The 13,884-nt window shown below is 32.9% G+C and overlaps 1 protein-coding gene across 3 annotated transcripts in view; it reads right to left on the bottom strand.

Annotated features, from left to right (window-relative positions):
- Positions 1-13,884, bottom strand: part of EPHA6 (EPH receptor A6) — a 954,858-nt gene that overhangs the window by 782,096 nt on the left and 158,878 nt on the right. For all 3 annotated transcript variants that reach the window (XM_007986130.3, XM_073009668.1, XM_073009669.1), the window contains one exon: positions 2,084-2,747. In XM_007986130.3, the coding sequence (XP_007984321.1) occupies positions 2,084-2,747 (664 nt within the window). The remainder of the gene's footprint in view (positions 1-2,083; positions 2,748-13,884) is intronic.

The raw sequence follows: 13,884 nt of genomic DNA, 5'->3' as shown, positions 1-13,884 counted from the left end.
TTTATCCATGGCTAATCACTACCTAATTTAAAATACGGTAAAACTGATGTGATTATTACACATATTGCATGCCTGTATCAAAAAAACTACATGGTTTCTCTGTGCAATACATTTTATCCTTAGATCTTATTGTCTTCTCCACTTAACTGGATAATTATCCATATGTATAAATTTTTCTTTAGTGCACTGATACAGTTTGACTCTGTGTCCCCATCCAAATCTCATCTTGAAATTCTGGGGGAGGGGCCTAGTGGGAAGTGATTGAATCATGGAGGTTGACTTCCTTTTTGCTGTTCTCGTGAGAGTGAGTTCTCATGAGATCTGGTTGTTTGAAAGTGTGTGGCATTTCCCCCTTTCTCTCTCTCTCTCTTCCTCTGCCAGGGTAATGCATGCATGCTTCCCCTTCACCTTCCGTCATGATTGTAAGTTTCCTGAGGCGTTCCTGTAGTGCTTCCTGTTAAGCCTGCAGAACTGTGAGCCATTTAAACCTCTTTCCTTCAGAAATAACAAGTCTCAGAAAGTTCTTGTAGCAGTGTAACAAACTAATACATGCACTTTCCAATGTAAAATATCTTTAGATCCTAACTCCAGGATCATTTATGGTTTAATTTTTCTCCGTTATAAATCTTTGTTATAAGTGAACAAAATTTTGATAAACTATAATGATAATCTGTATTAATAAACTTGAATGAAACATAGTTTAATGATTAAAAGCATAGGAAAGCGGATTCATGCTTTGTAAAATATATACCATAGACTTCTCATGCAGATACTAATATTCTCCAGTTACAAAACATAATCATCACTGGCAGCTCTAGTGAAATTTTCAAGAGTCAAGAACCCAAGTGTTTTATAAACAGATAAAACCTTTAAAACCTCACATATATTAATATAACTCTTACGTGCATACAGATATCTTTTTCTTATTTATTCTCATCCTTTTTAATGAATGTGACTATAACATCAACAAAGAAATCAATAAATTCAAGTTGGTGCTATAGAAAATACCTTCTTAAGAAGTTTTCATTGAGAGGGAAATATCTCCAGTATATTACTATTTACCATGAAATAATTTTATTTGTATATTTGTGTTTTGATTATGAGTCCTAAATCTAAACATAATCAAATGTATGCTCTTTATTGGGGGGCATATAAAAATTCTGAATGTATATACTTATTAAGTAAATAAGCCTTCATAAAATGAATTACATAAAAAGTGAAAAATGTTTCATCTTGAAAATAATAGTTACTTCATTGTTATAACAATGTGAAAGGAATAGTTCTAAACCTAACTAGCATTGTGTGATGTTAATATTTCCTGACAATTAGATGTTACACAAATACTACTATTAAAATGAAAAGCTAATGTGTTATACGGTGGAAAATTCTATGTAATAATACCAAAAGATTAATTAAGCTCTGATCAGGTCAATATTCAACCATCAAACATCATACATAACACCCGTATAAACTAGCTTATACATTTTTGAAATAAAATATACATGAACTCCTTTTATTTAAATATAATTCTATTTAAATACAATTCAAGTATTATAATTCAATGTGATAGAAATAATTATTGCTAACTGTCTTCAAATGTCATATTTCTATAAACCATAAAAATGTGAACACCAGGGAAATCACTATTTTGAATTGCTTCTTGTTGCTGTTGTTGATGCTGCTTTCCTTTATAAAAATTAGGTGGTTACAGCAATTCATATTGTTTAACTACTTTACTGAAAGCATTTTGGCACACTTTCATATACCTTTCCAGGAGAAAAATGACAGCAATTTTCTTATAGTTAATATGAATCAATTTCTTTTGCAATTTATTATCAGGTATACCACTCAAAAATGTATTATTTGAAATAAATGTATAACATTTACTTTTAATAAATCATCATTTTGAAAAGATCAGTGAGATGATGGATATATTAACTACTTTGATCAGTATACATTATATGTATCAAAACATTAGTACACACCCATGAATATGTACAATTACTATTTGTTAATTTAAAAAATAAAACTTTTTAAAAATCATTTAAATGCAAGATAAATTATTTAAATGTTTGTTTCTTACCATGGCAAGAACCCTCAATTTCTTCATATCCTGTACTGCAGATGCACCTTCCAAGAGGAACCAGCCAATCTCCATCAGCTCCACAATACAGTTTAGGAGTGTCACGCTCTTCAGCACTCTTCACACAAGAACCCCGTACTTCAACCAAAGAGGAGGAATCAACCCTTGGAATGGTATCAGGAAACATGGCCAAGTTACGAACAGTGAAGGGGCACTTCTTGTAGAAAACACGGACTGAAACCAGGGCAATGCATGCCCCAATGTCTTGAAAAGCCAGATAAAATCCTTTCCTTTCTATAGGCCCCACCTCACGAATTTCAGTGTTGAGTTTGAGGATGCGATCGCCCAAATCCATCTGGGTAAAACTCTCATCAGCAGCAATTGTGTCGATCTTTGTATACTGGTTTGGCTTGAATTTAATTCCGTGGGACTCATCTGATTCCATATAAAACAGATTAAATGTTTCCTTGCAAGTCCCCAAGACCCATGGGATGCTGTTACAATCCCTCAATGTGAATTTCATTTCCACGTAAATTTTCTGCGCTGCATCACGGGAGATCCAGTTTGTTCGAAGCCAGTTGTTTTGGTTTGGTTCCATTACATTACATACCTGGTATGTGTGAATGGGCCTATTATGTTCATCCATTTCAGTGATGGCATCCCACTGCAAAAAGGGGAAAAAGTCATTCAGTGATTTTAAACTACAGTGATTAAACAGAAATGATTACTTACAATTTTTTTTGTTTTACCAAAATAAAAAAGAGTTAAAAGGATACAAATGAAGCTATTCAAAGCAACAATGGGACAGCATTTTAACCGTGAGCCTTTGGTTAAAAGAATGGGTTCTAGAATCAGCTGTCCTGTCTTGTCTTCTTACACATGAATTGCATGACAACTTTATTTAATATCTAGTTTCCTCAACTGTAAAGGAGCTGATAATAGTACCTGTTTCACAGGGTTGTTGTAAGGTATAAATTAGATAAATACATGTACAGCACTTCAGACAGTTCCTGGCATACTATAAGAACATTAACTAGCATCCATTATCTTATCAAAACAACTAAACATATAAAAAATGCATTTTGGGTTTCCCATCTTTCCTCATATACAATTTGCCACAAATTGTGGTCTGTTTTCTTTACCAATATTCAATTAAATATTTACATGACCATTTAAATAGAAAACAGACATAGATAAGGCCTTAGACTTATTCAGTATTTATCAGGCACTCCCATACCCTGGACACTGGAAATACAGCAATTAACAAGCTGAACAAAAACTGTCTGCCTTTATAAAGCTTACTTTAGAAGGAAGAGAGACAATTAAAAAGTAGAAATGAGTAAAACTAAATAATATGGTAGAAAGTACAATGGGGAAAAATGGGGCAAGGAGATTGAGGGTTATAATTTTAAGTGGGTGTCTAGAAAAGGCTTACTGAAGTAGTGACATTTAAGCATTGTCTTAGACATGAGACAGTGAAACTTGCAAAGAGGAAGCAGTAAATACAAATAACCTGAGGCAGGAGTGCGTAGGTATATTTGAGGAACAGCATAAGTGGTCACTGAAAGCACATTAAGTACTAAGAACAGAGGGTCAGAGAGCAGCCAAACCAAAAGTCTTTATTAAGCATTTAAAGTCCTTTGGCTTTTACTCTGAGCTAGATCACTGGATTATTTTCACTTCTGTATGTTTATGTACAAGCAGTTTGCGACTTGATTGCATGGAAAGACTTTGTCTGTTTTTAAGAGATTTAATAAAAATATCTGAGTACCCCGAAAGCAGTTAAGATTATCAATATTCATTTAACATTGCATACTTCTATACTGTAAATTTAGATTATAACTCCATTTTATTTGTATAGTTATAATTGATCATTTTCAATACATGAAAAACATTCAGGTAACCTTCTAGCATGTTTGGGAACACATGCTAGTCATCATAGTTTATCATTTCTATTTTAGTATACTGAAAATGACAAATGGTTTGCTATAGTGAACAAGGGTGAATAAGGGTTCTGTTCGTTGAAAACATACTTCAGTTATTTATAAGAAGATTATTTAACACATTCTGTTTGCAGTTTCTCATTTTAACTGGCTATAGAGAGTTACTAAATCAAGGCCAGTTGAATTTCATTAGTATACTTTCTAACAGAATGCCTACTTTCCTCTGTATATAGGACCATTATGACACAAAGGACTTTTAATTAACTACTGTACATTTCTAGAATAATTTATATTATCCATCATGTAAACTTAAACACAATATTTATCCAAAAAATATTTTTTGCAAGTTCCTTGCTTGAAATCCAGAAGGCATTTTCCAGAGAAAACAATGAATTCCTTTCAACCGTATATTTAATTTCACAAAATACACACATTTTTTATCAGGGGTATTCAATAATCTCAAGGGAATATACATGAGATTTCCCATCTAAATGCCTTTCATCCTAATGTATAACGGGTCTTACATTACTCTGAGGACACTTAAAGGCAAACCAGCACTATCACAGCTCATTGGAACCACAATACAATCATTCTAAATGTAACTGTGAATCAAGATAATAGGAAAAAATATGATATACTTTTAAACTGTCAAAATCAATCTCTAAAAATCTAAGTATTTTACCCATAGGAGAGCATCTACTCATCCAATGATGATTTTTATTTTGAATACATTTATAATTAGAGTTGATTTCATTTATCAGGGACTGCATATACATTATTATTAATGTCTATACTACATACTTTACTCTCCCATATAGGAGTAAATAACTATATTCCCAGTAAATTCTGCTTTAATTAGTATCTTCAGGCTACATTGCTTCATATTAATAGAAAGCATTAACCACGTTCATCAAAAAATCAACTCTGAAAAGATGAGATTAACTTTAACTCAAATATGAAAAACTTTGAAAATATCATTTATGAAATTAGAACATTTCCTTATTTACAAATACATTCAGTTGGGGAGATGTTCAGAAGGAGAGAAGGGTCTGAAGTGAAAAAAATATATGTATTCTCTAATCAGAACTGATATAAATCAAGAAATACAGAAGTACCAAAATATACACAGATATTTGGAAATGTGATTCTTCTCAAATACAGTGCATAAATACATAGCAAAATGATGCATACTGTTTTACACTAAGTTTGTGATGTTTGATGAAAAATAATGTTTCTTCTTTTACTTAAAATAAAATAAATTAGAATTAGATTTAGGTACCAAAAGAGTCAAAACAGACATAATTGGTAAATTTCTTCTTATTCAAGAATATAGAAAGTAATATATATTAGATATACAAATTTGGATCTGATTCCCTAAAACAAGAATGTAAATTCAAGATTGATATAGATCTAAATGCCTATGAAATTTGTCATAAAATATAACATCAGTAGATATAGAAATCATATCACATTTCAGGCATACTTTTCCGTTTGGAAATACTGCATTTATATATAAAGACCCCTGAACACAGGTTTAAGCTATGCAGGTCCACTTACAAGTGAATTTTCTTCAGTCTCTGCCACCTCTGAGACAGCAAGACCAACCCTTCCACTTTACCCTACTCCTCAGCCTACTCAACATAAAGACAACAAGGATGAAGGCCACTTATGATCGTCCATTTCCATTTAGTGAATAGTAAATATATTTTCTCTTATGATTTTCTTTTCTTTTTCTGAGATAGGGTCTCACTCTGTTGCCCAGGTTGAAGCAAAGTGGTGCAATTTCAGCTCACTGCAACCTCCATGTCCCCGGCTCAAGAAATTCTTTCACCTCAGCTTCCAAAGTAGCTGGGACTACAGGCGTGCACCACCACGCCCAGCTAATTTTTTGTATTTTTGGTAGAGACGGGATTTTGTCATGTTGCCCAGGCTGTTCTCAAACTCGTGAGCTCAGGTGATCTAGCTGCTTTGGCCTCTCAAATTTCTGGAATTACAGGCATAAGTCAGCATGCCCAGCTATGATTTTCTTAATAACATTTTCTCTAGCTTACTTTAAGAATACAGTATGTATAATATATAACATACAAACTATGTGTTAATCAACTGTTTATGTTATCAGTAAGGCTTCTGATCAACAGTAGACTACTAGCAGTTAAATTTTCTGGACAGTCAAATGTTATACATGGATTTCAATAACACATAGGTCAATCTCCATACTGTTCAAGGGGTCCATTTTAACCTTTTAGTTATAATTTCAAGTGTTAAAATAAATAGGGTCTCTAAAAAGTAGAGATCCCAAGGTAAGAATATGAGTATGGCAGCTCACATACACATGCCTAAATATTTTTAAACGATAAATCTTTTTTTAATTGTATAAATATATATAATACATATTACATTAATTACTACTACAAGTTACACTAATATATTGCATATTGGTGAAGTCAGGGCTTTAGTGTACCCATGCTGGAATAAAGTACATTGCACCATTAAGTAATTTTTCATCACCCACCCCCCTTTTACCCTTTCACCTTTCCAAGCCTCCACTGTCTGTTATTCCACAGTGTAGACCTACATGTACACATTACTTAGCTCCCACTTATAAATGAGAACATACAGTATTTGTCTTTCTGTGTCTCAGGTGTTTCATTTAAGATAATAGCCTACAGTTCCATTATTTAAATTAGATCAAACTTACAATATATAGTATCAGTCTACTTTGTAAAGATACTTTCATAACAACCTGACAGTCCAGTTTCATATTTAAATTCTTGGACTCCTAAGAACCCCATGGCAGCATGTGGTGGCCTATAGAGAGCCAGCTCTTAACCTCAGTTAATCCCACTTCTCTGCCCTTACCTGACTCTAGCTCTGTCTCACATCCTGAGAGATTTCACATATGCACATATATGAGCATCTCATACACAAGCTGTCTTTTCCCTGTTTCAAAAAGCTGCCAACTTTAGTCCTCCAGTCGACTTAGGCTGAGCACACCAGTGTCACAGAGCATCCTTTGGAGGATGAATCCCAGCAAGAATCTGTGAAGCTCCTAAAAGTAGACTTGAGGCCATTTGAGCAAGAAAGTCTAGGGTCTTGAATACCTGTGCTATGGTATGGAAAGAAACCATAAGATCTAAGTGGCATATCTTCTTATCCTTCAATGCCATATCTTCATGAAGAGGAGTGTAGCTAGAGGAGTGAACGGGCAAGACCATCTAAAGCTCTAGCATGAAGTAGAGGCTTCCCTTCCTGGGTCAAAAGAGGATCATAATTCTTTTTAAAATCCAATTTGGACTGTAAGATTACTGGAATTTTTCTTTAATAGCAAAGAGAGTCAAAAACCTATGCTTCACTTCATTATTAGGTAGTTATTGTAAACATTTACTTTAAAAGCCTTTTTTTTAAACTTCATAAAGTACTTTGTCAACTCTACACATCATGTGTTAATAAGCAATTAACAATATTTAGTGAATCTATAGTATCTGTAAGTTCTATGAGGGAAGTAAAGAAAGATGATATAAAGTTTGCTCTCATTGGACTTGTTTATAATACATTTAAGGTAATAAATTTAAAAAACCTAATTGATAGCACAGGTTTGAGTGTAACAATCTAATAGTTTATATACTAAAATATAGTAAGTGTTCAAAGGACAGCAACACTCAGGAACTGGAGTTGCTTGGAAGGCTCAGCCAAGAAGCATGCACTGGACTTGAACCATAAAGAATTATAAAATTCAATAAGCCAGAGGGAGGAAAGTGAATAGAAATTAATTTATAAAACTAAGCTATATGCATACACTTTTAGATAACTCTAGTTCTGTCCCACGTAAAGTTCCTAACCCTATTTAAAACAAACATATGATTTATTATCCAACTGTGAAATACTTAGATGTACATAAATCTGGTAAATGTACAAATTACAGGATAAAGTATATTATCAAACCAGTTATTAATTTTGCTATTGGTCACTTCTGTCAGCTGCTAGCTTTTACATAATAGGTAATGAACACAAAACATTACAACTCCTCAATCACATGTATGCTTTTTAAGAAAAATTTTAAGTAGGACTTACAATAAAATACTAACATATGATGTAGAAAAGAGCTAAATAAAGCAAATTAAATCATACATGTTTCTGCAGGGGAGAAAATCTTGCAAATTATTTCTGTTTTCATTACCTATATGAGTAGAACAAAGAACTGTATGAGTGAGCTGTTTTTTGGATCGAGGAGTGGACAGATGGATTACAGAGAGATGGATGGAAAAGTTTTGTAACTAAGTGTCCTGCTCAACGAGAAGTTTTGGTTAAGCAAGAATCAGTTGTACTCCAAGGAGTTCTTTCTTTCAAATACTACAAGGTTACCTTGGATGTAATGATCTTTAAGGCCACTATTTATATACTGAATTTATATTCATCAAAACTTTTTCACAAATGCTAACTGATGTGGTCTTCATCAGTCCAATAAAACAAGACAGGTATTTTTATTTTCATGATAACAATAAGGAATCCAATAGTCAATAATAAAATTAATTACCCAGTGTTTCATGGACTAGAATTAGAACTAGGTCTTCGAACTTTACTTTATGTATTGTATGATGTTAAGGTCTCTTACAAAGCTTGCTGGGAGGAGATGGTATGGGTGGAGAGACTGCACCTCTCATTGCTAGCCAATTATTAGAGACAGCAAAGAGCTGGGCCTGGAGCACGGGCTTCATAAGCAAGCCTGCCCCTCCCAAGTCTACAGCCCCAAATTCTTCCTTATGATGTGTTACTCTCACACATCAAGCCAGTATTTCCCCTGCCCTAGATGATCGACCATAGGGCAGGTATCAGGCACTTATAGACCACTCCATTGCCCAAATTCCACAGGAATTTTTCAAACTAAGCAAACGTCAAAGTGTTTACTTTGCCCCACCTGTCTTTCCCTCAGAAACCCTAGAAAAGGCTTTAGCCTAGATTGCCCCTCGCTCCTGTCTTCTACCACCTGACCAAAACACAGTGGCTCCCCTATGGCCCTGAATGGCATGCACTGGCCCCCTCTCTGGGACTTATGAGTAAAATAAACTTCTTTCCAAGCCTTGTTCTCATTTCCTCCTACGACCACAGTGACTTTATCACACTGTATTCAACATGTACATCTTAGAATGAATAAGCTGTTATATAGATCTTAAGACAATCCTCCTGGCATCCTGTCGAAGGACAGCTGATTCTTGCTTAACCAAAAGCTTTCATTGAACAAGAGACTCTGGCAAAATTTCCTCATGTAGTCATTCCTTGATCCAAAAAAAAGGATTCATAAAATGACCGTAAGACAAAATGAGTCTCTCTGTTCTATTTATCCAGGACATAAGAAGAGATGTAGTTTGCAAGATATTCCATTCTGTGGAAGCACGTATAATTCGATTTTTGCTTTACTGAGCTCTTTTCTACTTTCTATATTGGTGAGTTATTTTATATATTGATATTTTAAATACTACATGAAAAACATAAATTAAAAAAAAAAAAACACTAGATAGAGGAACTAGGATATTTTAGTTCAGTGCCTATTATGTAAAAGCAAGCACCTGACCAAACTGACCAACTTAGTATAGATTTAATAACAAAAGTATTTATAATGACATATATAATTTACAGATTCTTATATATTAGGGTTCTCTAAAAACCCTTCCCCATCAACATATAAATTTTCATTTCCATAGCAAGCTAAATAAACTAGGTCAAAAAGCCAAGTTTTAAAATTTTATGGTATAATAATTTACTAATATATCAATGATTAATAATATAATTTTAATATATTATTTGTATTATAATACAATTTTATTATTTATGACAAAGTTTCATTATATTATAAATACAATTTCATTATATAATTATTAATCATACTAATACACAATTATATTATAAATATATTTATTGTATTAATAAACATATTTTAAATATTTTATAAAATATACACAGTATATTATATATAATATAGATTGTGTATGTTATCTATATTTATGTATACAGTATATTATATGTTATATAATATACAGAATCTGTTATATTATATATTATATAATATACAGAATCTGTTATATTATATATTATATAATATACAGAATCTATATTATATAGTATAATATACAGGAAAATACATATTATATAATATACAGATTTTTTTTTTTTTTTTTTTTGAGATGGAGTCTTGCTCTGTCGCCCAGACTGGAGTACAGTGATATGATCTTGGCTCACTGCAGACTCCACACCCTGGTTCAGGCAGTTCCCCTGCCTCAGCCTCCCAAGTAGCTGGGATTACAGGTGCACGCCACCACGTTTGTCTAATCTTTTTGTATTTTTAGTAGAGACAGGGTTTCACTATATTGGCCAGACTGGTCTCAAACTCCTGACCCCTCAGGCAATCCACCCCCCTCAGCCTCCCAAAGTGCTGGGATTATAGGCGTGAGCCACCTTGCCCGACAATATAGAGATTCTTAATAGTACAGATTTAATGACAGATTCATTTATAATGATACAGATATTTATAATAACGACAGATTGAATTATTTTAAACCTGTAATAGCTACAATTACCAAACTTACGTACATCTAAATATTTCACAGCTAAAGAGTAACTTATATGTATATTTGTTTTAAAAAGGGTAAAAAGTTTTATTTCCTGGATATACATGGTGAGGACTAAAGTTGCCAAAAGTGTGCGCACAAAGATTCGTGTTTTGAGGGCTGTATCATTTGAAGTGAATATTTGTTAGAAATGATAGGAAATGTGAATAGCTATGAGCAATAATTAATCTATTTAATATTTATGCCTGAGGATTCTCTAAAAACCCTTCTCCATCCACATATGAATTTTTGTTTCTATAGCAAACTAAATAAACTAGGCCAAAAAACTGGATTCCTTTTGGGTATAGAAAGTCAGAACAAGGAAATTAAATTAATTCTTAAAGCAACTGGCAGTCATTGAGGAATCAGATGGCTTTCTTTTCTTGGAGAACAAAATAAGGCAATCAAAAAGCCTTTTTAGGCAAAGAATATTCAGATAATATGCCAGCAAATGGACACATACATCCAAAGTTCTTACATAAATCTCTCAAATTTATATCTTCTTCCCTCTGAAAACCTTTAGAATTCAACAGAAATATAAACTTTATTTCCAAAATAAATTTTGAAATTTTAAAATAGGAGTAGATAATTTGTTTCTTAGCACAGAATGGACTATTGGAAAGCTAATTATATTTTCAAAAGGCAGGGGTAAGTCCTGATAACATACTCAAAACACAGAGCAAAAGAAAAGAGCAATGACCTTCAGACCAATGTGCTCACCTCTGTATCACAGAGAGAAAAGGGAAGGGGAAGTCACACCCTAGATGCCTTAGGACCTTAAACAGGTGCAAGGCTGGTCTGATTTAAGGAAATGAAATATCAGTTAAAACCAATCTTAAATATGCTGACAGTAGGAAACAGAAAAGGAAGTATTCTAATAACATGGAAGACTGGGACTGCTGGAGAAACGTATTTTCGTCTTTACCTGTGCTTCCTAAATCTGTGTGTGTGTGTGTGCGCGTGTGTGTGTGTGTTTCTGAAATCTCTTTCCTCTCTTTCCTTTTCTGCATTGATTTTTGTTAATTACATGCTGTAAGACCATGTCCTCGAATACTAAAACTATTAAGGCCTAAATTTATTTCTACCTCAATTTCTAACAGACTCCAGTTATAGACTAAAAAGGACATAAATATGTGGAGATAATATTTTTCTTGATTATTTTTCTTAAGAATGTTTATTTATAATAAATATATAAAGGGAGAATAGTCATGGAAAACAGAATATAACAAATGACCATTTGAAAGATACAGAATCCAAAAGACCACATGCGTTTTTAAATTAGCTAGCATTACATTGGTAGATGATTAATATGGAAATGATACAGCATATTATTATTCAGATCTTTTTCCCAAAAGTAAAAGACAATTTAAAGATAGATTAAAATAACATACAACAACAAAATCATAACAAATCTATAATTTCTAGCCTGGTTTTTTATATAATATGTTCTCAATGTTTTGTAGTATATGCCAATAACTATTTCTCCAAATCAACTAAATTTAAATGGGAAAGACAGCCAAAAAGGGAAATAAAATCTTCAACTTCATTCTAAGATTAAGAATGCAGAATGGCTGAGAATGAAAAGTTGCAAAATGGCACATATGTGATTTGTTCCAAACATTCTTCATCTTACCTTGCATAAGCCAAATAAACTAAAGTTGCTGAATGTACAGGGGTATCTCATTGTGTAATTCTGCAGTGGCTTAATTTTTAAACCATATGTATCTAATATTCTGTATCAAAGTAAAGCCTGTGAAAGAGGTCTTCTTATTCTAATATTATATTTTCCTCAGAACTACTTAAATATTCACTTTGTATCAATATACTGACATAAACTTAGAAAATTAGTGCCCTGAATTCTGCTGCTAGGCATGTAGTTAATAACATAAATCTGTTTTTGCAGCAGCAAAGTGAAGGCTCTGCATTTAAATTATAACTAGTTTTGGCGAATAAAACAAGTGAAATGCATCATGTGCAGATACATTTCTATTTCACTTTGGGCAAACTTAAAACTTTTTTATTAACACTACAAAGATATTTAATAAAAAAGGTAAGAATTCAGTGGTATATCTAGAAGACAACTGCTGAGTCTAAGTAAGTTTTACAATTAATTTTTTTTACTTTTGGTGGATTTGTCCTATTAACAGGATTAAAATACTATAGCAATAAGGATAATTTCTACTAAGAAGGAATAGATTATCCTATAAAACTGTCACATATTCTGAAGATTAAATTTATTAAACAGTTCGTCTTCTGTATGTCCAAAAGGCCTTAAATGGCTTAAAAAATTGAGATTCTTACTTAAATAATAAATAAAATATTGCAAATATTATCTTTGAAGATTTACAGGATTTCTAAATAAAGGGATTGCAAATATTTATCTTAATTATCCTGTCTTATATTCAACAATATATGAATACCATGCTAGTTATGTAAGACTTGCAAATACAGCAAGCACAGAAAAATAATCTCACGAACCACATTTAATTTGATTCTTGTATGGAGAATGAAGCATATTATCCTGATTTATGGATGAAGAAGCTGATTTAAAGGAGGGAACTGACTCATCTGAGTTTACAAAGAAAACAGAAGAATCAACACGAAAAGTATGTGAAAAGTTATGTTGGACCACATGAAGGCTTTGAATCAAGATAAATTTACATAGAATGTAAGCTCTATTAGGACAAGGACGTTATCTTTTTCATCATAGAGCTTCCCACACAAGCGTCCCATAGGATGTTCCCACACCAGGGATTGCAGTTGGTTCTTTATATTTGTTAAATAGACAAATTAATAATAAGAAAGCTTAAATTATAACTAAAACAACTCTGAATGCTTCCACTAATTGGAGAGCTACTCCTGCTGAAGTCATGATTATACATATCACATGAGATGGAAAATATGTAAACTTTTAGTCGTCTCCTAACCTAGCCATAGCATGACTCAGGTGAACACAGACACATCAGATGACTTAGCTGAAGCTTGCAAACATCACATCACTCACTGGACATTATGCTAGTGCACACAATTGTAAGTTAGGATGAAAACTCAGGTTTACAACTAAGAGGTACTTTCTCTGTGTGTGCGTGTGTGTGTGTGTGCGTGTGTGTGTGCTTGTGTATGTATGTGAAGAGGCAGAGAAGAGGAAACTGGTATTTAGAATATGTGTCTGTGTCAGGAGAGACAGTGAAATGAACAGGTGAAGTAATATCCAGGCTGCTGAGGAAGCATCCTTTGATGGAGAAGCACTTTAATA

This window comes from Chlorocebus sabaeus, chromosome 22 (assembly GCF_047675955.1).
Source record: "Chlorocebus sabaeus isolate Y175 chromosome 22, mChlSab1.0.hap1, whole genome shotgun sequence".
NCBI lineage: Eukaryota > Metazoa > Chordata > Mammalia > Primates > Cercopithecidae > Chlorocebus > Chlorocebus sabaeus.
The sequence above is the reverse complement of the archived record's forward strand: the minus strand, read 5'-3'. Positions and strand labels throughout refer to the sequence as shown.